General features: G+C 38.6%; 1 protein-coding gene across 2 annotated transcripts in view; it reads right to left on the reverse strand.

Moving 5' to 3' along the window:
- Nucleotides 1-24,573, reverse strand: part of lrba (LPS responsive beige-like anchor protein) — an 875,634-nt gene that overhangs the window by 655,249 nt on the left and 195,812 nt on the right. For both annotated transcript variants that reach the window (XM_043699606.1, XM_043699616.1), the window contains exons 28-29: nt 22,824-22,992; nt 19,726-20,164 (exon numbers count right to left, since the gene is read on the reverse strand). In XM_043699606.1, coding sequence (XP_043555541.1) covers nt 19,726-20,164; nt 22,824-22,992 — 608 coding nt within the window. The remainder of the gene's footprint in view (nt 1-19,725; nt 20,165-22,823; nt 22,993-24,573) is intronic.

Below are 24,573 nucleotides of genomic sequence, written 5' to 3' on the forward strand. Positions count from 1 at the left end.
TGGCCACACCCATTCCAACTTTAAAAAAACCCAAGGCCTCACAAGCTGTTTACATTACCACAGACTGCTCGACTCCTCTCATTCAATCTCTCTCTAAAAGAAACCAGGACAAAATACACCTCTTAAGCCACAGCATCGTCACATTACACAAAACAACCTTATCACAGCAAAAGAGAGCTGGAATTGTGACTGCAGAAGCAAACCCTGAAATATTATTTCAGTTGCTTGAGAAAGTAACAAGCAGTATAGATAAAGGAGAACCAGTGCATGAAATATATTTGGATTTCCAGAAGACTTTTGATAAAGTAGTACACTTGAGTCCAAGTAGTAAGACGCCATTGTGTTGACAGCATTATACTAGCAGGGATAGAGGATTGGCTAACTATTCCAAGAATAAAGGGGACATTTTCAGGATGACAACCCGTAACAATACAATGCCAGAGAACTCCGTGCTGGAGTTACTATTTACAATATAAATTAATGATTTGGATGCTGGAAGCAAATATACAAACTCCAAGTTTATAGATGACACATAATAGCTTTTTTTCTTTCAATCATGCAGTCTTATTTTTGCTGGCTGGGCCAGGATTTATTGCTTATCTCTAATTGTCTTTGAAGTGTTGGTAGTGAGCTGTCTTCTTGCAGTCTATTTGTTCAGGTACACCGACAACACCATTAGGGGGTTCCAGGATTTTGACCCAGCAACAGAGAGGAGCAGTGATATATTTTCAAGTCTGGATGGTGAGTCATTTAAAGAGGCAACTTGCAGATGGGTATGTTCTATTTATCTGCTGCTCTTGATGTAGAAAAGAGTGGTTTGAAAGGTGCTGCTTAAGGAGTTTTGGCGAATTGCTGCAGCACATCTTGTAGATGGTACACTGCTGCTACTGAGTGTTAGTAAAGGAGAAAGTGGATGTTTGTGGATGTGGTGCCAATCAAGCTGGCTGGTTGTTTTGTTCTAGATAGTATCAAGCTCGTTAACTGTTGCTGCAGCTACACTCATCCAGGCAAGTGGGAAGAATTCCATCTCACTCTTGGATTTGCGCCTTGCAGATGGTGGACAGGCTTCAGAAAGTCAAGTTGTGAGCAATTTGCTGCAAGGTTGCTAACCTTTGACCTGCCCTTGTAGACCCACACTTATAAAATTAGTACAGTTCAGTTTCTGGTCAATGGTAACTTTTATTTTTACCTATTCACAGGATGTGTACGTTGCTGACTGGGGCAGCATTTATTGCCTACAGGGCACACATTGCTGAGTCTAGAGTCACACGTAAGCCAGACCAGATAAGGATGGCAGACTTCCTTCCCTCATGGATGTTGGTGAGACAAATGGTACTTTCCAACAATTAACAAGCTTCATGATCATCAATGAGACTCCTACGTCTATTTTTTTTTCTTTTACTGAATTTCAAATGCCACCACCCACAATGGTAGGTTTGAACCCAGGTCCCTAGACCTGGGTTCAGCTCTCTGCATTAATAGGCCAGAGTTAATACCACTAAGCCAACTCCTTCCCTTAAACTTCCAGAATGTTGGCTTCTAACAGTTTATTTATATGATATCCAATTAGCTGATGATTGACATCTGATGTATGGGGACCTCTCCAGAAAGCTGAGATCGATCATCCTCTCATCACTTCCGGCTAAAGACAGTTACAAATGACTCAGTTTAATCTTTTGCATTGATATGCTTGATGCGCCCATTAATGAGGATTGAGATATGGACCATCTCCTGTTATGAGTTCTTGAATTGCCCAACAACATTCACAATTCAATATGGAAGGACTGCAGACCTTAGATCTGATCTGATCTTCTGGGTGTGCTTCACCTGGTTGACACCTGAATTTTGGGTGCTGTTACCAACATGTCTATCTGCACTCTTCATTCAACTCGTTATTCCACTGGCTTGATGGCAATGGCACAGTCCATTTAGCATAGTGATCATGTCACATGACACGATGCAAGATATTCTTGATATAAATTTGGAGCTTGGCCTCCACAAGGACTGTGCATTGGTCACTCTTACTACACTGTCATGAACAGAAGCATCTGCAGCAGGCAAACTGGTAAGGATCATGTCAAGTATGTATTTACTTTGTTGTCTCCTTCATCACCTTCCACAGGCCCAGTCTAGCAGCTACATCCTTTCGGGCTCAACCAGCTCTGTCAGTGGTGGTGGTGCTGCTGCTGCTAAGCCGCTCCTGATGGAGGACATTAAAACATTCCACCCAGAGTACATTCTGTGTCTTTGTCAATGTCAGTGCTTCCTCCAAGTGGTGTCCAATATGGAAGAGTACAGATTCATGACCCGAGGTGAGAAATCAGCGAGAGATGTCCGTGCACTTGTTTGATCTTACACAAGACTTCATGAGGTCCAGAGTCAAATGCTGAACATTCCTAGGACAGTTCCTGACTCTAAACCACTACATCACCACTTCTGATTCTGAGTGTGCAACTAGGTTAGACTATCGTTCAACTGGTATGAGAGACAGCTCTCCAAACTTGGCACTACCCCCAAGCCTGCATTTGCTGTTGTCATTTCTAACAACTTGGTCAATGCCAGTTGGCCTGTACAATTTCCTTTTTTCCCTCTCTAGCGGTTGACACAATTGAATGGCTGGCCAACCATTTCAGAGGGCAGTTACCAGTCAACCATACTGCTATGGATCTGGAGTCATTTGTAAGTGAGACCATGTCAGGACAACAGTTTCCTTCCTAAAGGACATTACAGAGAGTCCCTGATTTATCAGCATCCAACTAACATGTGATCCCATACAGGGAGTGTAATTTTAAAGATTTGACTTACAAACAGCAATTTTATATCACCCTGTAATGTATTCCATCTCGTATACAAACTGACTTACGAACAGACTCCAGAACAGAACCTGTTTGTAATCCAGGAACTGCCTGTGTTGAAACAGATGAACCACCAGGTAATAATAGGGAGGGGTGCAAGTACTGAAGATGACACTAGGTGTCCACGCAGAAATATAGATGGATTAAATAAGTTGGCAAAAACTTGGCAGGTGCTACATATTGTTAGAAAATGTGAGGTTTTGCACTTTGGCATGAAGAATAGAGTTTGAGAATATTACGTACAATGGGAAAGACTGCAGAAAACTACAGCAAAGTGATTTCTGGGTCCGAATGCATGAATCACAAAAAGCAAAGGTCCAAATTCAGCAGACAATTAGGAAAACAAACAGAATATTGGCATTTATTTCAAAGGTAATGAAGTGTAAAATTAGGGAGGTCCTGCTAAAACTATGCAAGGTACTAGTCAAACTTGGAAAACAGTGAATGGTTGAAGTGATCGAAACAGTGATCGAAGAAAAGATATACTAAACGAAGTAGATGGGTTTATGCTCCTCAGCGTTTAGAAGACTAAGAGGAGACCTTATTGAAACACGACTCTTGGGGGCTTAACAGTGTAGATGTACAGAGATTGTTTTCCCTTGTAGAACAGTCTAGGACAAGAGCACATAATCTCAACCTAAGGAGTCACCCACTTAAGACAGAAATAAGGAAGTTTTTTTCCTAAGAGTGGTGACAAGTGATATGGCACCATTATTCAAGAAAGGTGCTGGTGATAAGCCAAGGAATCACAGGTCAGCAAGTCTAATATTGGCGGTGGGGATAAAATTCTGAGGGACAGAATTAATTTCAATTTGAAGCAAGAATTAATAAAGAATAGCCAGCATGCATTTCCCACAGAAAGATGTCTGACAGGTTTGGTTGTGTTTGTTGAAGAGGTGACTATGTGCCTGAATGAAGGGAGTACAGTGAATGCGGGGAACTTGAGTAAGACTTTTGACAAGGTGTCACATGGAAGACTGGTCAGAAAAGTAACAGCCCATAGGCTCCAGGGCAATGGCAAACTTGCTTTGTGGAAGGAGACAGAGGGTGATGATCGAAAGATTATTTTTATGACTGGAATTCTGTGTCTAATGGTATACTGCAGGGGTGGGTGCTGTATTCCTTACTGTTTTTAGTGTACTGATGATCTACACATGAATGTTGGAGGTTTTAAGTCAGGAAGCACAGAGATTATAACTCTGAAGGAAGTCTTAGAGATACTGTTGAGACCACAGAGGGAACTGAATAACAAGTGATAAATCAATGCATTGCTTAATTGGGATAGATGAGCATATCAGCTAAGGCAAGAGGACTCCAATGATGTTACAGATGTGGAAAAGAACAGTCTTAATGATAGAGCAAATGCAGGGTTGAAGGCTCACCTTGGATTCAAATGCAACAACGAAATCTTTTTTTAAAAATTAATTCCTAGGCCTCTGGATTCATAGTCTAGTTATAATACCACGAGGCCATCACCTTCCCAAATTTAATCCAGCCTCAGACAACTGCCAGGGAGGGGAATGGAGTCAGACAGCATAGGAACAGACCCTTCAGACCAACTAATCCATGCCAACCATAATCCCAAATTAAACTAGTCACACCTAACTGCACTTTGTCCATATCCCTTCAAACAGTTCTTATTCATGCATTTATCCACTTGTCTTTTAAACATCACCTCTTTCCCCCCCCCCATGAAATGCGCTCCACACAGCAATAACTCCCCTTGGTTAAAAATTGCTCTTCATGGCTTCTCCAAATCTTTATCCTCACACATTAAAAATATGCCTGCGATCTTGCAATCCTCCACCCCAGGGAAAAGACACCTCCCATTCACCTTGGCCACACATCCCACAATCATATAAACCTCCACATGGTCACTCTTCAAACTCCTACGTTTCATTGAAAAGAGCCTCTGTCCGTCCAGCGTCTCCTCACAACCTTTCAAAGGACCGTGTGCCACAGGTATGTTTCAAAAGCTGTAACTGTCTTCTCATCAGTCTGATTGACAGTCCATTCTCCATCCACTCAGTGTAATGATCCTCCCCGAGGATTTGGGATTTTTTTTTCCCAACTGCGTGCTAATGCTAGATGCTGTTCATATTTAACTCAGCTGATGAGTTGTACAGCAGGCAATTGCTCACCTTGTTTTGATTTCTATCCCAAATGTGGTCCCTTTTGATCCCAGAAATTGAAATTGATTGAATCGGTGATTAGGGAAGAGGCATTGTGACAGGATCCAAAATAAATAGCCTTTATTCTCTCAACTACTTACAGGAGAACTTCTGTGAATACAGGACAATCAGTAGCGCAATTTAGAGACAGTGGAGGGTTCAAGGAAGGTGGAAGTGAAGGAAAGTCTGGCGTTATCAGTGGACATTTGGAAATTGATGCTGTGTTTGGACACTGCACAGCATTTAGTTGAGAAACAGGACCATCAAAAGATCGCAGAGCTTCAAACTGCATTAAACAATGTACTTAAAATTCTGCCATTCTGTGTGTTGGTTGCATTGGGGGAAACGTACTAAAAAACAACTCAACTGAGTAGAAGCGCCAGGGCATTTCCATTCTGCTACTTCACAGATGAGTAAGAAAATAAAGGCAGTGTATTTATTGAGACAGAAATCCAGATTATTGAGTAAACTTAAAGTTGATAAATTTCTGACTGCCACATTAATGCACATTGTTAATTAATAGGTGTTAACTGTAAATCCAGACAGAATTTAAACCAATACATAAATTTATATGATCTGTACTTAGGTAAATATAATTACAAAATCCCACTATGACATTCATTTCAACAATTGTGGTGGCTGGCACAAAATGATTCCCCAAAAGGTAACTACAAATACATTTGTGGGGTCGTATTTCTCAGTGAATTCCATAAGTATGAATTCAAGTAATGGCCATCACCATATCCTGCCTAACTGCAATGTGTTTGGTTTACATGAACAGTGCAAAATTAAGATCGCACTACTCTCAGAGACTCTTAGTGAAGAGTTCAAGTAATATTAATAAATTTAATTGCAACATTTTACAGTATTCTTTATATACGCATTTAAAATTAAACAGCAACTGCAGCTATACTGCATCGTAAAATTAAATCTGCATGTAAACGATCAAATTCAAACCTTTTCCATGTATTATATTGATTTCTCCAATTATTACCCATCGATGAATTAACTAAAATTGATGCAAAATTATGAATAGCCAAATATTTAGGGCAATAGCTAACTTATATACTGGTTATGCTTGAAAAATTGATGCTGTGCAAATTTAATCTGGGGAGAATACACGAGTCAATAAGAAATTCCACGTATGAAATATCACAAGTTGGAATAGTTACTGTTCCAAAAAAACCACACTCCTGATAACAATATTTCAAAGACAAAGAATTAGACTTTACTGTAGAAGCTACCCTCTTATCAGCAACGTTGAAAATTTTAAATAGTTTAAGTTTGTTATCCCAATACTTAACCTGTATGCAAGGAGGATATGGAAACTATACAGGCATTCCAAACTGCATAATTTCAACAAACACCCTCAACTAAAAGGTACATTACGCTATGTACTTCAAAAACAGAACATTTCCAATGAGAATTTTATCAAGTGTAGATTACAATGCTTCATCTCATCTAGGCAATGGAATCAAATTTTGAGTTTTTGAGAATTTGAGGTCACATACTCCAATAGCTATGAAAATGAATGATCTTGGAAAATTGTATTTGGGTAGCAAATAATTGAGAATCATTTAAGAAAAGTTGTTCATAATTTTTTTCCAAAATCACTTCAAATACATCAAATACCCATTTAAGAAGCCTTAAATGCACGTAATTTTCTAAAAAATAAATTTTACCTCTTTTGGTTCTGAAATTATTTTTATATTGAAATGATTATAGCAGTGTACCCTTAACTCATCTGCCCAGCCTCTCTCCATTCAGTCTCCTGGTCTGGCACAATGACAAATGAGGCAGATAATCTGTCATGACTGTTTTTGTACCACATGCTGTACAGAAATTGCTGGATACAGGTCATTTTACTGCTTTTCATAATATTGATTTCATACAAAAAAGAAAAATTGGATTTTGCAGGCAGGTTGCTAGCTATTGGAATTATAACATTATAAATTCAGACGTAAACAAATCCTAAGGAACCATTAACCTAAGTACTCAACTTTTGAGGCACATATTATAATCTGTGCTCTTTTCCAAAAGCCAAAAATGAATAACACTAATTTGTTGGCTACAGTTAAATATATTACTGTGAAAGATTAAACTTTTATTTGAATTCCTTTGCTGTACCTCTAATAATAACAAATTGTTGTAGTTGAGATAGCAAATTAAATTTTTAGCTGAAAACTTTATTTGCTAATCAAAGCAACAATTTTCTAAAGAACTCTTACAAGCTTGAAGCTAACTCATCTTTTAGATTAAACATGTGTTGTATGGGGAAAACATACTAACTCTTCTAAATATGCAATTTGGATAATTGCATCCGGTCTTTTCCAGAACATGGGTGGCTGGGTACAAACTTAGCACTTGACAGAAAGACCAGACAAGACACAAGGCTCCATCAAGATAACATCACATACCCAGCACCTATTCACCAATGATGTTCATCTCCACATCAGATAACAAAGAGTTTTGGCGTGGGATTGAACCAACATGTACCTTGTTTAAAAGGCTACAAAAAATAAGAGATTTTGCAGGCAACACTCACTGAGCTGTTACTGCATGTTTTCCAGCTATGGCTGGCAGTAGATGTTGATAATCCTTAAGATATGAGGAGAGTTTGGATTTCTGACAAGAAATTCCTTAGATAAATGCAGGATCAGAGAGATGTCTTGAAATTCCAACTGATATTGTACTGTCAGGTTACTGAATGAAGTCGCCATTTAATAATGTGTCTTGCCCAAACAGACATTAACTTGCGGATTTAACAATTAATGCTTTTGCTGCTAAACAATGAATTAAATCTAAGTCAGATTTCAAATTTTATCTCTGTGCATGGAAAGTTTTTTGCAAGCACATTCAGCCTAATCCTCTATGAACTGTTAACAATTTCTCCATCTCCAATTAAAGAAATCTGTAATTCAAAGCGCCGTAAAGATAGGTCTATATGCAATAAGAGATTATTTTCCAAAGGTGATCAATAATTAAAAAGATAACCTACTTGATCATAAAACCAGAAACAATTAATTTGGTATTGGTATTTACTAGATTCAAAATGTTCTCTTAAGGACTTAAACAAAGCTAGCCCAGAATTTGAGCACATACTCCACCTTTCCTATTTGGTCTACATTCTTTAAAGACTCACCGATATAACGGAACCATTAGCATGCCTCTACCCATGTCGTCATTTATTTTCCCTACCTCAACCCACACTGCCAATTTTCTTGCACACTCTCTCATGAAGACACTCATCAATTCTCAGAAATGCTTTCACCCAGGTAGCCACCCAAATAGGTTTCCATCTGTGAACCTGACTTATGCATGCTATTCAATTATAAAGATATTGAACACAAGCCTCTTCACATTCTAAACCAATTTTATTTATCACCAACAGTTACCAATAGTGAAGAAGAGTTTGAACTCTTTCTTACTTTCTCTCTTGCTCTCAAACTCTGGTAGAGACAGATCAATATGATGAAAGGTTATTGACCTGAAATACTAACTCTACCTATGTCCTCCTATCTGCAGATGCTACCTGGTTCTCTTTTATTTTGGATTTTTGGCATCTGTATGTCGTTATTTTTGTTTATTTTGGGTTGCATTGCTCAGCATACCCACCATCAGGAGGTAAATGCCATTGTTGATTTAGCTACAAAGAAGCAAAGAACTTATTTTTAAATCAACCTTGCTTACATTACGGAGCAGGACTTGAACCTGGATTTTCTTACCCAGAGGTAGGATCATCATAACTGCACCACAAAACACTTGGTCGAGAATAAGATGTCAATTATATATTAATTTTGCTTTTGTGTTTAGGTGCTGGACACTAACTGGGGAGACAATTCTGCTTCTAGATATAACAGACCCAAACGGTGATGCTTGAATTAGGAGATTTGCATTTGCAATGCTATCTATTAGTAAAAGCATATATATAGGTAAACATTTTACGCTTTACTACTGGCTTTTTGAAGTAAATCATGGTAATACATGATTATCTAAAAGTAAAACTTAAACTAAGGAAAATGTTTTCAGACATTAAAGTCTGAACGGGCGACATGGTAGCACAGTGGTTAGGACTGCTGCTTCTCAGAGCCATGGACCAGAGTTCAATTCTGGCTTTGGATGACTGTGTGTTTGCACGTTCTCCCTGCATCTGCACGGGTTTCCGTTGGGTGCTGTGGTTTCTTCCCACAGTTCAAAGATGTACAGGGTAGATGGATTGGCCATACCGAATTGCCCATAGCATCTGGGGATTTGCAGGCTAGGTAGATTAGCCATGAGAAATATAGGTTTACAAGGTTAGGGTAGGGGAAGGGGTCTGGTTCTACGTGGGATGCTCTTCAGAGGATGTGCAGGCTCAACTATGGTTAATGCAAGGTTACAGGGATGGAGTGGAATGCTGTTCAGAGGTCGGTACAAACTGAATGGTCAACTGCTTCTGTCTGCACTGGAGGAATTCTACGATTCTGAACAGCTATTGTGAACAATGGCAGTAAACAGTTGGGGTACGATTATCCTCCAATTTTCTTAGAGTCTGAAATATGCAATCAGTAGAAGCACAAAGTGGATAAGTAGGCATGAGTTAGGAGTCTACCCAAAGAGAACACAACATATGCCTTCGTTATTCTCACTTCCTTCAAGAAGTAGAATCAGAAATAATGATTTGTGATCAATGTCTATCAGTTAGAATAGCAATATAGATTTGAACCTACTATTAACACTTCTGGATGAAACCCATAGGCTTAAATACTTACGAGGAATGGTCACTTTCAAAGACTGAAACAGATTGTGTTAACATCTTTGAATTTCAAGTTGTAGGTGGCTGGATCTGTAGAAGAGTGCAAAAGAATTGGACTGTACTAACGTGTCTCATATTGCCAGACAACAACTTTTAACTAGTGCTTGATTCTCAGAGAAAGGTGACACTGGACCAGATGAACAGGGCATTGAAAAAATCTTGGAAAACCTGTCTTTTCATTCAGCTGTCATGGAATGAATGAGATATTCTACAGTGACATAAAAAATAGAAGACTCAATGATTGCCAGATTTCCAAACAGTCCAGATACTGCAAAGAATCATCAATAAAGCAGAAGGTTCCATGACAGACAAAATAAGGATAAAAAGCACCTTCAGCAGATCTGTTTTTTCTCTTTAAGCAGAAGACAAAAAAGAAAAAAAAGGAATGAGAGAATGAATTCCAGAAGCACCCAAGAAACAGCTGATAGGTTCTTCGTGTGTGATCCAAAGTATAATTATGCAGCAAACTTCTAAAAGCAAAGAGGCAGTGACATGATAGAGAACTGAGGAAGATAATACTGAATCCAAACAAATTTTACTGAATGAAGAATGCAAGGGCCATGTGTTCCGTTAATTTTGAAGCAGTATGAGGTAGTGGTATTTCAAGGGCATGTAGGAATGTTTGTTTAAAATATTACTTTAATTCCTTACTTGTGAATAATAGGGAATACAAGGGTGATGGAAATCAAACCATTACCGTCAATATTCATGTAAAAGTCAAATTTTTTAGACTATTTAAAGGTTCAATTTGTAGGGTTGACTATTACACGGGCACTAGCTTTGAGGGACTGAAATTCATGCTGCAGTTTGAAATACTGTATTATTAGCAGAAGTTGACTTGATCGGTCAGCTAATCTCGAGTAAAGAAGAAAAACACAATGAATTACAGTAAAGGAAATTCCCAGATAAAAACAAGAGAAACAAGAATGAATTACTGGTGGGAAATTTTATTTATACATACTGGCACGAAAATTTAACATGTCAAAGATTCATTGAAATCCTGCAAAATCACACTGTTCAACATTGTCATGGCCTGGTATAATAGCACACTTAAAATGAAACATTTATTAAATTCTGAATATGTAACTGTCTTGAACTTTCCCACTCAATTCTTCCATTTCCCTCCCATTTACTCTCATTTACTCTCATTTGTACTGTACCTCAACAACATTAACAAATTTGTCAAAGAATGAAAGAAATATGTTGCTAATATATCTCATTTTTATTCAGATATAATGGCACAATTAAAATGATTAACCTTTTAACAATATTAACTTTTGGATGTATAGTGAACAAAGCGAGATAAGGACCAATAGACTTCATACCAGTCTGAATGAATGAATCAAACTGTGCTGTAGTAAACCAAGTGGGCTAAGTAGAGTTAAGAATGAATGGAGACACAATATAGTAAACAAACAGTGATGAGTAGAGTTACCAGTATGAATGAACTAATGCAATTCCATTTAAGTGGGTTAATGGAGACATGCAGTTTCCTTTGTAAGAGGTTTATAATGCAATATAGTACGGTCAACTTTTACACGAGAAAAGACAAGATTTTTTGGCCAAAATTAAGGGGTTGACTTTTACCTAATATCAGCTTTCACACGAGTATATACAGTATTTTCTTTAGGTTTGTGATGCCAACATGTTGAGGCTACCAGAGTTGTAATCTTTGTAAGATTGCTGGAGCAAGCCACTAAACTGTTACTAATCCCATCTCTAGGTGAAATATCTGTCACTTAGTAACCCTTAGCACAAATGAAAATTGACGTTGAGCATGGTCAGATCTAAAATTCATGGGGTGGCGGTAGCAGACGAATCTGCCTCTGAAAACCACCAAACACCTCAGCAAATTCAAACAAGGGGCAACCAATCAAGGAAAAACCATTCCTGTAAGTAGAATTGTTGAAGTTGGTACGCGCTGGATCTCTCCTGCACTCTCAGTTTCATCAGCTATCAACAAATACAGAAGAGAAACAACCCATGATTAGAGGAGCAGCAAGTAGTTCGGACAATGAATGGTAACAGTCCCTGGAAAAGATGAAGCCACTTTTTGTAGGCAAGTGTGGGGACAGTAGCTTTTGCCATGGGCCACTTAAAATGCCTTTACGGAGTCTACAAGGGGTGGGGTATCCTGCAGAGTCCTTGGAGCGGTGAATGGGTCGAAAGAGGTGGAGGTGGTGGTGGTGGTGGGTGTGCCAGGGAAGGTGACACTGTACAAGGTTTAGGGGTGAGGAGGAGTCTGCAGGAGGTTTCGAGATAGGAGAGGGCCACAAGACAGGGATGAGGAAAGGAGAGGGCTGCAAGATGGGTGCTGGGAGCAGAGGACCACAAGTCAGCTAGACTTAAAAGACTGCAAGAGAAATGGGAAGGGGGTTGAGGCGGAGAAGGCCACAAGATGAGTAGAAGCGAGAAAAGGAGAAGGCTGCAATAGCAGAGGAAGAGAAGGCTCCAAACGTTTTCCTTTGCTTGGGGTTTTGGGGTTGCAGTTGAAAAAGGAGTGCAGAGGAAATGGAGGCTGTAAAAGTGATGAAGCAAAGAATAGGCCACAAGAGAAACAGGGGAAATGATGACAGCCAAAACGTGGAGAATTATTTTTTAATAAATGCTGTCAAAAAAATAAGGCTAACTGGAAGCCAAGAAAAACTTGAAATCACTTAAGTAACATTGACATTGCAAAGGATTGTGGAATTTCGAGTTTAAGGTTGCATGAATTCAGGGCTGCTATGTCTCACTGTGATAGTGCACTGGAAATCAAGACCCATTAATCCCAAAGTATTCACACAAGTTAAAAAAACTTTTACCCAATTTCTCTACCTTTTAGACTCAGGTTGAAAGCACATGTAATTCTACAAGTTAAAACTCTAAGTCGTTTTACAAAATTTCCTGTACACACACACAAACAAAAAAGATGTCATGAATGAAGGGCAAAACTGGGAAGTCAGCTCAATGGTCAATGTTCACAGGGTTCACGGAGTTGACCCTTTACCATTTCCACGTATTTTTACTTACTTGTAAGAGGAACTGGGTGACAGATTGGTTAAAAGCCACAAGCACAGCAACTGAGGAGGGAAATAAACTGGATTTTTTCAGGCCAGAATATTTTTTTTAAAGCAGCAGAGAAAGTGCAGCCCCTTCATTTTTTGGAAGTTCAGTTGCTTCTGCTCAAGCATTCACACCAACACATTGTTCAGCTACCAGGGAGACAATCACAGTTACTGGTACACAGAAGGCCTTTGTCATGAACAACTGGTCACAATTCCCCTGATCAATTGGCAGTGTGTTTCTGGCCAAATCTCCAATTGTACACATCCGTCAACTCCAGCTCATCTCTAATGAGATTTCCCCCACTGTTTGAACAAACACTAGTGTAAAAATCACTACCAATAGTGTCAGGTAACTTTCTTTCCAAAAGATGCAGCAATCCTTCCCATAATCGCTGGCTTCCAAATCTGTCCTTTTCCCATTTCAGTCCACATTCAAAAATGCAGGAAAAATGTTAAGGTCTTTACAATACTACATGGAGAAAAATGTAGTGGATGCTATTATGTGTCATTTAAACTGGAGATGCATTTTTTTAAAAATGTAGTAACTGCATAGCTAAAATGTTCTTGCTATGTGCATATACAATAGAAATGCATTAGGTCTGACCTCATCAGTTTGCAAAAGGTGTGTTTTGGGTTTCTTTTCCACATATGTTGGATGCAGTTACTTTTAAAAGAACTTTGCTTGTTAATCTGCACCTGCAGCGCCAATTTTAATATTATCATATCTTGGACAGTAATATCTTCCTTATGAATTATGATATTAACTGGAGATACTGACAATTCAAATTCCAGAATAAAATTATGGCCTCTCAAGCCAGGTTTGGGACTGCTAAAGTACTTTTAGCAAAGGAATATCAAAGCTTTTTACACAAAAAAGAGAAAAAAAACTATTTTGCATCAAGTAAAATGCTATCTTCAAAGGTCTTGTTACAAATATCAGAAATGAAAATTCCGTTTTATCCTCAACAACAGTCTTACCTCTCAACCCTATGAAGGGTCACCCCACTTGCACTTTTGAAGTTCCTTGTTCAGTAGGCACTGCTGTTAGACATGGCTTATTTCCATCAAACTTCTGCATTCACTAAATGCTACTATAGAACATAAAAACTAAGAGCAGGAGTCGGCAATTCAACCCCTCAAGCCTGCTCTTCCATTTAATATGATCCTGGCTTATCTCAGCTCAGCCTCAACTCTTCCTTCATACCCACTCTCCATAACACTTCAACCCTAAAATAACTCCACAGAGCTTCTACAATCACTTCAAACCCATTACTAATTAAAAGTCTGTTCATTCCCTCCTTAAGTTTACTTAATATATTATTTGCAGTGCAGTTTAGCAGTCTCCAAAACAGTCACGGCTGAAGAAAGTAAGCCCTGAGTTGACTAGAAGTTAGTAAGAATAAAAAGTCCAGAAACAGAAGATTTTCAGGTATCAGAGAAAAAAACCTTACAATACATCTGTTAAATGAAGGAGTTTAAAGAACACATGTTAAGGAGAAAGTGGACTAAGTCAACAATTTGTTGTCAAGGTCTCATGAAGTTTTGGTAACTAAAGAAAATCAATAATTGGCATTAATTGCAATTGGAATAGAGTATAAGCATAGGGAAATACTTTGTACTTTGGGGATAGTGAATTCCATAGACTCATGATCCTTTCAGAGAAGCAATTCCTCCCCTTTTCAGTTTTAAACTTGCTATCTCTTATCCTAAAACTATGACCTCTTGCTCTAGATTGCCCCACATGAGAAAACATCCCTTCTACACGTATTTTTGGCAAAACCTTTAACATCATGTATATTCCAATTTGACCCACTCTCATTCTTCTAAACTCCAGAAAATATGGATCTAAAATGCTCAATCTTTCTTCATAAATCAATCTCTGGAGTCAATCTTGTGAGCCTCCTCTGAATTTACTCCAATACAACTACATCCCTCCTCAAGTAAAGGACTGCTCTTACATTCTATTCCATTAACAATAAATGCCAAATGTTGATTTTCTTTAGTTAATGCATCCTCATGAGATCTGACAACAAACTGCAAATTTACCCCACTTACTCCTGAACACTTATTTTTAAACCCATGCAGTTAACAGGTGTGTTATAAGATGGTTTCTCTGATATGTGAAAACCTTATGCTTCTAGACTTTTTTCCCTTCCTAACTTCCACTCAATCAGGACTTATTTTCTTCAGCCATGATCACTTGGGAGACTGCTAAACTGCACTACAGATGATATAGAACTTCTCCTCTCTAAGTGATCTGCTTTCCTCAAAGAAAACAGCCACTCACTGACCTTCTTGCGAGTTTTGTTTTTATTAAAAGCCTCACTTAACATAAACAACTTGCCAGAAAATGCATCACTATTCTTAGTACTCAAAAATGAAACTAAACTTCAAATTTTAACATACCCAATATAAAAATACAAATAAAAATTCAAGCTGTACATGGTTCAGTCTAATTTGGACAGAATGCAAGTTTCCAAGTAATAATATAATAAGCCTTAATAAGTTCATTGGAGAGCTAATAATTGAGGATATTGGTGAATTATTCCAATTCTGCTTCTGGCAAATCCAAGTGTGTCAACACAAACACCAAAGTTGTTGTCACTCAGATTGCATCACCTAATAAATGAGCAACAAAAACATGAAAGGAGCCTCAAAAACCAAAATACAGTCCTTTAAAATCAAAAATAGGTACGGCAGGGGAAAATACTGTGCCCTTGCACACAAGAGCTTTGTCTATTTTGTAAACTCAATTGATCTGTAGTTTACCCAGTTAGATTATCATTATGTTTCCTTAGCAGGAGTAAAGTTGTTGAGTCTTTTAGCAATGGGCTTTTGGAAAAGTGGCTCATAACCACCAATAAAATGTTTCAAGAGATTTTAGTCAATCAAATTATAAACCGATAATTACTCTGGAATAAGTGATTCATGCAAATAATTATTTGCAAAAAATTAGAAGATATCGTCCCTATTAATTAGACGGTGTGAAATCCCAAATAATATTGTGATTACATCTAAGTCTAGAATATTCTGCAATTACTTTTTTCCTGCTGAATATTTGAACACTTTACACACAAGGAGACAAGTTTTCATTAAACTTAGGTCTGAGAAACAAAAAAAATCTGTACAGGACTGGGGCACCATTATTAGACCATCTGGGACACACTTAGTCATGGAGTCATACAGCATGGAAACAGATCCTTCAGTCCAACTCGTCCAAGCTGTATCAGATATCCTAATCGGATCCAAGTGCATTTGCCAGCATTTGGCCCGTATACCTCGAAACACTTATTATTCATCTGGCTATCCAAATGCCTTTTAAAATGTTGTAATTGTACCTGCCTCCACTTCCTCTGGCAGCTCAATCCAGACATGCACCACCCTGCATGAAAAAGTTACCCTTCAGGTCCTTTTTAAATCATTCTCCTCTTACCCTCTCACCTTAAACCTATGCCTCTAATTTTGGACTCCTGCACTCTAGGAAAAAGATTATGTACCCTATCTATGCTCCTCATGATTTCTAAACCTCTAGAAGGTCACCCCTCAGCTTCTGATGCCCCAGGGAAAAAAGACCTCTCTGCATAACTCAAAACCTCGAGTCGCAGCAAGATCCTTGTAAATCTCTTTTGCACCTTCTCAAGTTCAACAACTTCCTTCCTATAGGAGGGCGACTAGAACTATATACAACATTCCAAAAGCGGCTTCACCAATGTCCTGAACAGCCACAACCCAATTCCTATACTCCGTGCACTGACCAATGAAAGCAACCATACCAAATACTTTCTTCACAACCCTGTCTACCTGCGACTCCACTCTCAAGGAACTATGTACCTGCACCCCTAGGTTTCTTTATTCAGCAACACTCCCAGGGCCCGACCATTAATTGATAAAGACAGTCCCAGCTCATTCAGCCTCTCCCTCTAGCTCAAACCCTCCAATCCTAGCAACATCCTTATAAATCTTTTCTGAACCCTTTTCAAGTCTCACAACATCCTTCCTATAGGAGGGAGACCAGAATTGTACATAAAAGTGGCCTAACCAATGTTCTGTACATCCACAAAATGACCTCCCAACTCCTATACAAAACAAAAGGAAAGCATACCAAATGTGTTTGTCACTATCCTATCTACCTGCGACTCCACTGTAGACAATGGTGGGAGTCCAGTTGATTCAGAAAAACTCAGATCTCCAGGCCTTAAGTTTTCATTATATTAGTACTTGGAAACGAGGATGGTGGAAGTGGGCGCAGGGGGAGAAAAATGAGACTGAGACGGAGCATATGAAGCAAAGAAGGAAAATATTTAGAGTCATAGAGATGTACACAGCACAGAAACAGACCCTTCAGCCCAACCCATCCATGCCGACCAGATATCCCAATCTAATCTAGTCCCATTTGCCAGCACCCAGCCCATATCCCTCTAAACCCTTCCTATTTATATACCCATCCAGATGCCTTTTAAATGGTGCAATTGTATGAGCCTCCACCACTTCCTCTGGCAGCTCATTCAATACATGCACCACCCTCTTTGTTAAAACTTTGCCCCTTAAGTCTCTTTTATATCTTTCCCCTCACCCTAAACCTCTGCCCTCTAGTTCTGGACTCGCCCACCCCAGGGAAAAGAGTTGGTCTATTTATCCTATCCATGCCAGTCATGATTTTATAAACCTCGATAAAGTCACCCCTCAGCCTCTGATGCTCCACGGAAAACTTCTGACATTTCTTCCTATTTCTCTGTAGACCATGATCCTATCACTGAACTTAACTGGTAATTTCCTGACTGTTGCCAAGCACCAAGTCTCTCATTATGTAGTATCCTTTACAAACCCCTGAAAACCAAAATGTAATCCTCAAGAAAATCTCAAAAGAAGTTTTAACACTATTATTTTATCATAACTTGTTACTACAGTAATTCATCATACAAAATTACATTATGATGCAAACTTAAACCCACACTATCACACTTAATTATCAGGGTGAGCAATTGCAAAATAACTTTTGCATATTCTACAGCATTCCTATTTTGCAGGAAGAATCAATGAATCCCTGCAGTGTGCAAACAGGACATTCAGCCCATTGAGTCCACACCAACCGTCCAAAGAGCATCCCACCCCTACATTTCCCATCATTAATCCTCGTAACCTTGGCTAATCCTCCTAGCCTGCACATTTTTGGACCAAAGGAGAAAACCAGAGCACCCAGAGGAAACCCATGCTGACACAGGGAAAATGTGCAAACTCCACACAAACAGTTGCCTGAGGGTGGAATTGAACCCAGTTCCCTGGCCCTGTGAGGCAGCTCAACAAGATATTGGTGCAGACATATCAATTCAAATATTGAGTGTCTTAGCTGTTCAGCAGAAGCAATGTATTGCACTCAGGTCAAATGGTGCATGAGCGACTAAAATTCATCTGGAGCATACTACCTACGTAAAGATTGGTGATCTAATTTGGACCTTAACCACTGCATTACAGATCAATTCATCACAGAAACAAAATGTTAAAGTAGTAGTAGTTTATTTGGTCCAGTATGCTCACTGGTTATCCAATTAGTCCCAAACTGACCACTGCCCTGTGACTATTTCTTCAATGATATACCCAATTCATTATTACAATTTAGTACTCAGCGCCCTTCCACTACTCTCTCAAGTAATGCACTTTCAAGTAGCACACTGCATAAAAAAATTCAATTCCCTGCAACACTTTTTGCCAATTATCTAGATTTTCTTTTAAAAATAGAGACTTTTCTTTACTCCACCAAGGCCCTTCATAAATTTAAATACATATATTAATTCTCTGCTTAAAATTCTCTTCTTTAAGGAGGGCATTCACGGATTCTCTTAGTTTGTCCAAAAATCTAGAAGTCCTCCATCGCATTACGGTTACAAATCTTATTGTTAAACAAAAAATGTACGTATCTTTCACAGTTTAGTTACTTGATCAAGGAACTCTGAAAATTGAAGTAAGCCTATCAGTTTTAGCCTTCTGCTGAGATGTATACAACATTTTAAACATTCTGCACCTGTAAGAAAGTAGACTGTGATGCTTAATCACATGTACAGATTTTTGTCCTATGGTATTACTCATAAAAAAACTAGGAGAGATAACATTTTATTCATTCATCTAATAGATTGAAATTGACTTAGATTTAGATTTAGATTACATAGATTTAGATTACATTACAGTGTGGAAACAGGCCCTTCGGCCCAACAAGTCCACACCGACCCGCCGAAGCGAAACCCACCCATACCCCTACATTTACCCGTTACCTAACACTACGTGCAATTTAGCATGGCCAATTCACCTGACCCTGCAATTCACCTGACTTTTAAATCCTCTCTATTACTTTTGTAATGTACCTCACTGTGGGCTGCTCCAATCCTTCTATGTTTTCATTATTCCTGTACAAGGCTTATGGGAGGGTGTTTGGGGAGTGCTGTGTGGTAAACAGAGATAACGAATTGCAGCTCAGTTTGAGACAGGAGTACACTGTGAATGAAAGTACTGGGCACAATGCAAAATAAAGTTGTTGCCAGTCACTTTTGACCCCAAATTTGAATAGGACAATGTGCAGGTGAGCTGAAGTATCCTTGTGCTCTTGTTTCTTTCTTCCTTCATTTACAGTGCAGATTGGTCTGGTTGCACTAATCAACCCGGTGTGCACAAAGTGGAAAAACTGGAATACATTAAACCACTATTGAAAGACATGAATCAAATACCACTACACTACAATGACACTGCCAAGATCAGGATCCTTAAAACCGTTTGCGCATGCACAATAAGCAAAAATGTAGTCAGGAATATAAATTTATCTTCAGTGAAAAATTAAGATATAAGAAGTGGGAAATCTGTATATTTACCTGTCAAAAGAACGAAATTGTACAGATGATTCTCCTGCTGCATCTCCAATAACTCCTAAAAAGGTTGGCCCTATTAATGTCATATCTGCTTCAAGGCTATCTGCAGGTGTGTTCACCAGACTTCGTAGGATTTCCTTCACATTGACATTTTTGCTTTGGGACCCAGATGGTATAGAACATGTAGTCTTGCTTTCAGAATCACTTCCAATTTCATCTTTACTTTCCTGTGACTGTGATTTTTTCACCTCTGAGGAAAGGGTTGACAATAGTTCACTCATTGCATCCGGACCAGTACTGACAATCTCAGACATTGTCTCATTCCCAGCTGCCAACTCAGTGAATGAACTTAAAGCCTGGTCTTCTCCGATACCAGAGTCTCTTCGAATTGGAGCATGTGGGGCATCACTTGCCATTGGAACAGCTGTGGCTGATGAACCTTCTGTACATCAGCAGAGAAACAGATTTTAAAAATCAACTTAAATATGGTGATGATTTGCTACATAACACAAATAGTTTATTACATAATATATTATATATGATTTGGAAATTAATGTTTCAACCAATATTTTAATTTAAAGGTTTTTTTTTAAAAAAGACACTATATCAGAATCTGCCTGATCCAGCATTTTCTTTTTTTTAAATTCAACATGACTTTGATTTTGACCACACAACCACTACCCAACCCCAGTCTCCAGCAGACAAGCACTGCAAAATGAGTGGTTAACATCCTGGTGATGACTGTTGATACCCAACTGAGTTTCTGATCTCTCATTCATGACATCATTACCACTGCCTATCTCTAACTCTGTAAAATCGGTCAACGTCACCTCAATTCAATTGCTGCTGAAACTCTTATTCACGTTTCCATTACTCTAACTTGACTATTCCAATGTAATCCTGGTTGATCACACTCATTCTACACTCTTTAAAAATTAGATAATCCAAACTTCTGCTGCCTGTGTATTATCTTACATGAAGTGATGTTCCTCTATTACCACATGAGCTAGCCTACGTGGATTCCATATCGGCTTTCAAACTATCCCTGTTTTTGTATTCAGTCATGGCCTAGCTTCTGTGTCTAAAATTTCCTCCTGCCTCAACTTTCCAAAATCTCTGCACTCATTTAAATTTACCTTTCGCACCTTCCCTCCACCCAATTTAATTAACCCAATATTGGCAGTCATATCTTCAGCTGTATGTCCAGTAGCATGGAAATTCTATCAATATACTTCTCTGCTTCATTCTTACGGATGCCTAATATCTATTATTTGCAAAGTCTGTTCAGAAACAATTTTGTGATTTGGAGTGTCACTGAATGTTTTAATTTTACTGTGTTGCAAATCCATGATTAAGGAGGCTAATTTGGTTTGGACTGCTGTCCATGTGTCATAACAACAGGTAATGCTTATTTAATGTAGACCTGTTAATAGTATTTCAGTTGCACTTTTTTTATTTGGGGGTGGGGGGGGGTGGGGGGAGGTGGAGAGGCAGTAAGGGGATAGAGCCTATTTCTTTGATTTAAACTGATAGCTCCAGTTTTACACAGTGTGTCATCATTTTACCCATGTAAGTCTTGACATCAGATGATTCTGACAGCAACTCCTGATCTTAATTTACTCATCATTAGATACACACATGCAGGTTAATGTCAAAGACCCAGGCTGAATTCTGGTTTTAATATTATTCCTGCTGGTTTTGGGCAGAAACAGTACATATAAACTCAATTTAGATCCAGAAATTAAAATTGCTCAGGGTTCATTCAGAAGGATCAATGAAGATATCCCACATGGGATCAAAAAATCAGTTATTTTTGGTACATTGTCAACTAAATATTTCTACAGCAGAATGGGAACCCCAGTAATTATAATGCACATGATTGTATAAATAATGCTACACATGTTGATATTAATTAGCATTGGTGAATCACTGAATACCGTTGGTTCAGGGCTGCAACTTCAGTAACAAATTGAGTAATGCTGTGTTCTTAATCCCGGGTTAAATTTTTCAACTGGATGTAAATTTATCTAACAGTCAGTGATTTATTTTATATTGTAATTCATTTCAGCTAGGAAGGCACAGTGCTACAGTCTGTTCTGATAGAATGCGATAGTTCCATTCCTGTGCAATCCCATGTTAAGAAAATCACACAATAGCAGCACCATTTAAACTAATAGGACCAGAATCACATTATACCCAACATAGGTAATGAAAGTTCGCATTTACAAATAATGTTCTAAATTCAATTGCATTACAGCCAATTCGCATTGAAGAAATGTACATTGTAGCAGAACCAACTGTACATATGGTATAGTACTGTAACATGTATGTTAGTTCTTCTGGGCCAGAAGAGCTCCAAAGGAATGTCATAGAGTCATACAGCATGAAAACAGACCAATCGGTCCAAAGTGGTTACCTAAACTGAACAAGTCTCATTTGCCTCTTCTTGGCCCATATCCCTCTAAACCTTTCCGATCCATATACCTGTCCAAATGCCTTTTAAATGCTGCAATTGCACTCGTCTCAACCACTTCCTCTGGCAGCTCATTCCATATACACACTACCCTCTGTGTGAAAATTTACCTCTGGCTTTAGCATCAAACCCTATGGGAATCTATAATTCACTGTAATTTCCCTTAAAGTAGCATTTAGAGTCACAGAGTCAGAGAGATGTACATCACAGAAACAGACCCTTTATTCAGCCCACCCCATCCATGCTGACCAGATATCCCAACCCAATCTAGTCCCATCTGCCAGGACCCGGCCCATATCCCTCCAAACCCTTCATATTCATATAGCCATCCAGATGCCTTTTAAAATGTTGCAATTATACCAGTCTCTACCACTTCCTCTGGCATTCCACACATGCACTACCCTCTGCGTGAAAAAGTTGCCCCTTAGGTCTCTTTTATATTTTTCTCCTCTCACCCTAAACCTATGCTCTCTAGGTCTGGACTCCCCCCCCCCCCCAGGGAAAAGACCTTGTCTGTTTACCCTATCCATGCCCCTCATGATTACATAAGGAACAGAAACAATGGTAAACAAGGACACACATTGTAACAATATAAAAGTATACAACAAGATGTATTAATAAATCCAACCTGTGGTTGATGTAGTCCCATCTGTATTCTCAGTGCTTCTGACAGACTGACTACGAGACAGTTTTCTGTCCTTCTGAGGTTCTAGAATTTCCCTATATTTTGACACCATCAATACAGAAATGAAATACACCACAGCCAAGGCTAGAAACTGGGCCTGTTTGCTGTCCTCCTGTAGAATTAAAATAATTTAAATATAGTGCTGTTGTTCATGGATCACTTTAAGTGCACAAAAGTTAAGAAAACTTATTGTCATAAATTTCACACACAAGTCACCTGAAATTAAAACAAATATTTGCATCACAAAGTGTTTGATTCTAATACTGTAATTTCAAGAGTTTAGTATGTCTGGTATTTCTTAAATACCAGACATACTAAACCCTCGAGTTTTGCATTCATAGTTATCAAAAGCTAAATGTTATACAATAATTGCATTATGTAATTTCAGTTCTTAAGGTAATTGATTTCCTTCTAACCAACTAGAAGAACAATCTGCAGTGAATCTTTAGTACAGATTTTAGTAGTAACATGAAGTACAACATAAACAATACTTTTGCATGATTTTGAAAAATAATCAAATCCAATTCTTTACTGATGTTATTCACACAATTACATTTATGTAATTATTCATGTTCCTTTCTGTCACAGCCACCATTTTATACACAGAGGGACTGAGTTTCCTTTAGATACTATTGGACCATCTACTCTATAAGCAATGTAGTAGTAGTAGCAGCCCAATACTCCCAGTGCCCCTTATCCCATCAGAATTTCTGGGATCAGTCCATTTTCATAAATGTATCAGGTGCCTTTGTTACTAACAGTGACATTAAAAGAATAAAACTGTTGATTCAGAAAACAAAATTTAAAAAATGCTAGAAATAGTCAGCAATTCTGACAGCAGCCATAAAATGCAAAACAGAGTTTTAAGTGGAGTTAAATTGTTCTCCAGTACAATTGTGTGGCTGAACCTGGAGGAGTCGTCCAAATAAATGTTGTCCCAATACATTTCTTTTCGTAAACAGCTGGTTTCTTCATTGCAGTCAATTACTATCCAAATGCCTACAGTGGAAACATTCTGACATCGTTAACTAGATATCAACAATACAGATACATTGTTTATGTTCATCATTGCTAAAGGTACAAACAAGGAACTTAAAATGTGGCTTGAATTCCTGCATTTTCACACATCCATCAATTTGAAGATGAGCAGACGCCATCACATGCTTAATATATTTCCATGACCAGCATGGGGAGCTTTCTTAAATCTAGCCCAATTTCTTACCCTCACCTGCTCCAACTGTAATACTCAAACACCAGAAAGGCTACAGAAATTCAGATATCTAATGCTTTGCTGTTCAGACGTTTTTAAACATACTGACGAAATACTTCTCCCCAACTACAAATCCCCTCCTATCCCTAATTTCTTCAGACAATAGACAATAGGTGCAGGAGTAGTCCATTCTGCCCTTCGAGCCTGCTCCATCATTCAATATGATCATGGCTGATCATCCTTAATCAGTATCCTGTTCCTGCCTTATCTCCATAACCCTTGATTCCACTATCCTTGAGAGTTCTATCCAGCTCTTTCTTAAATGAATCCAGAGACTGGGCCTCCACTGCCCTCTGGGGCAGAGCATTCCACACACCCACCACTCTCTGGGTGAAGAAGTTTCTCCTCATCTCGGTCCTAAATGGTCTACCCCGTATTCTTAAGCTGTGTCCTCTGGTTCGGTACTCACCCATCAGCGGAAAC

The sequence above is a fragment of the Chiloscyllium plagiosum genome, chromosome 1, assembly GCF_004010195.1.
Source record: "Chiloscyllium plagiosum isolate BGI_BamShark_2017 chromosome 1, ASM401019v2, whole genome shotgun sequence".
NCBI classification, from domain to species: domain Eukaryota; kingdom Metazoa; phylum Chordata; class Chondrichthyes; order Orectolobiformes; family Hemiscylliidae; genus Chiloscyllium; species Chiloscyllium plagiosum.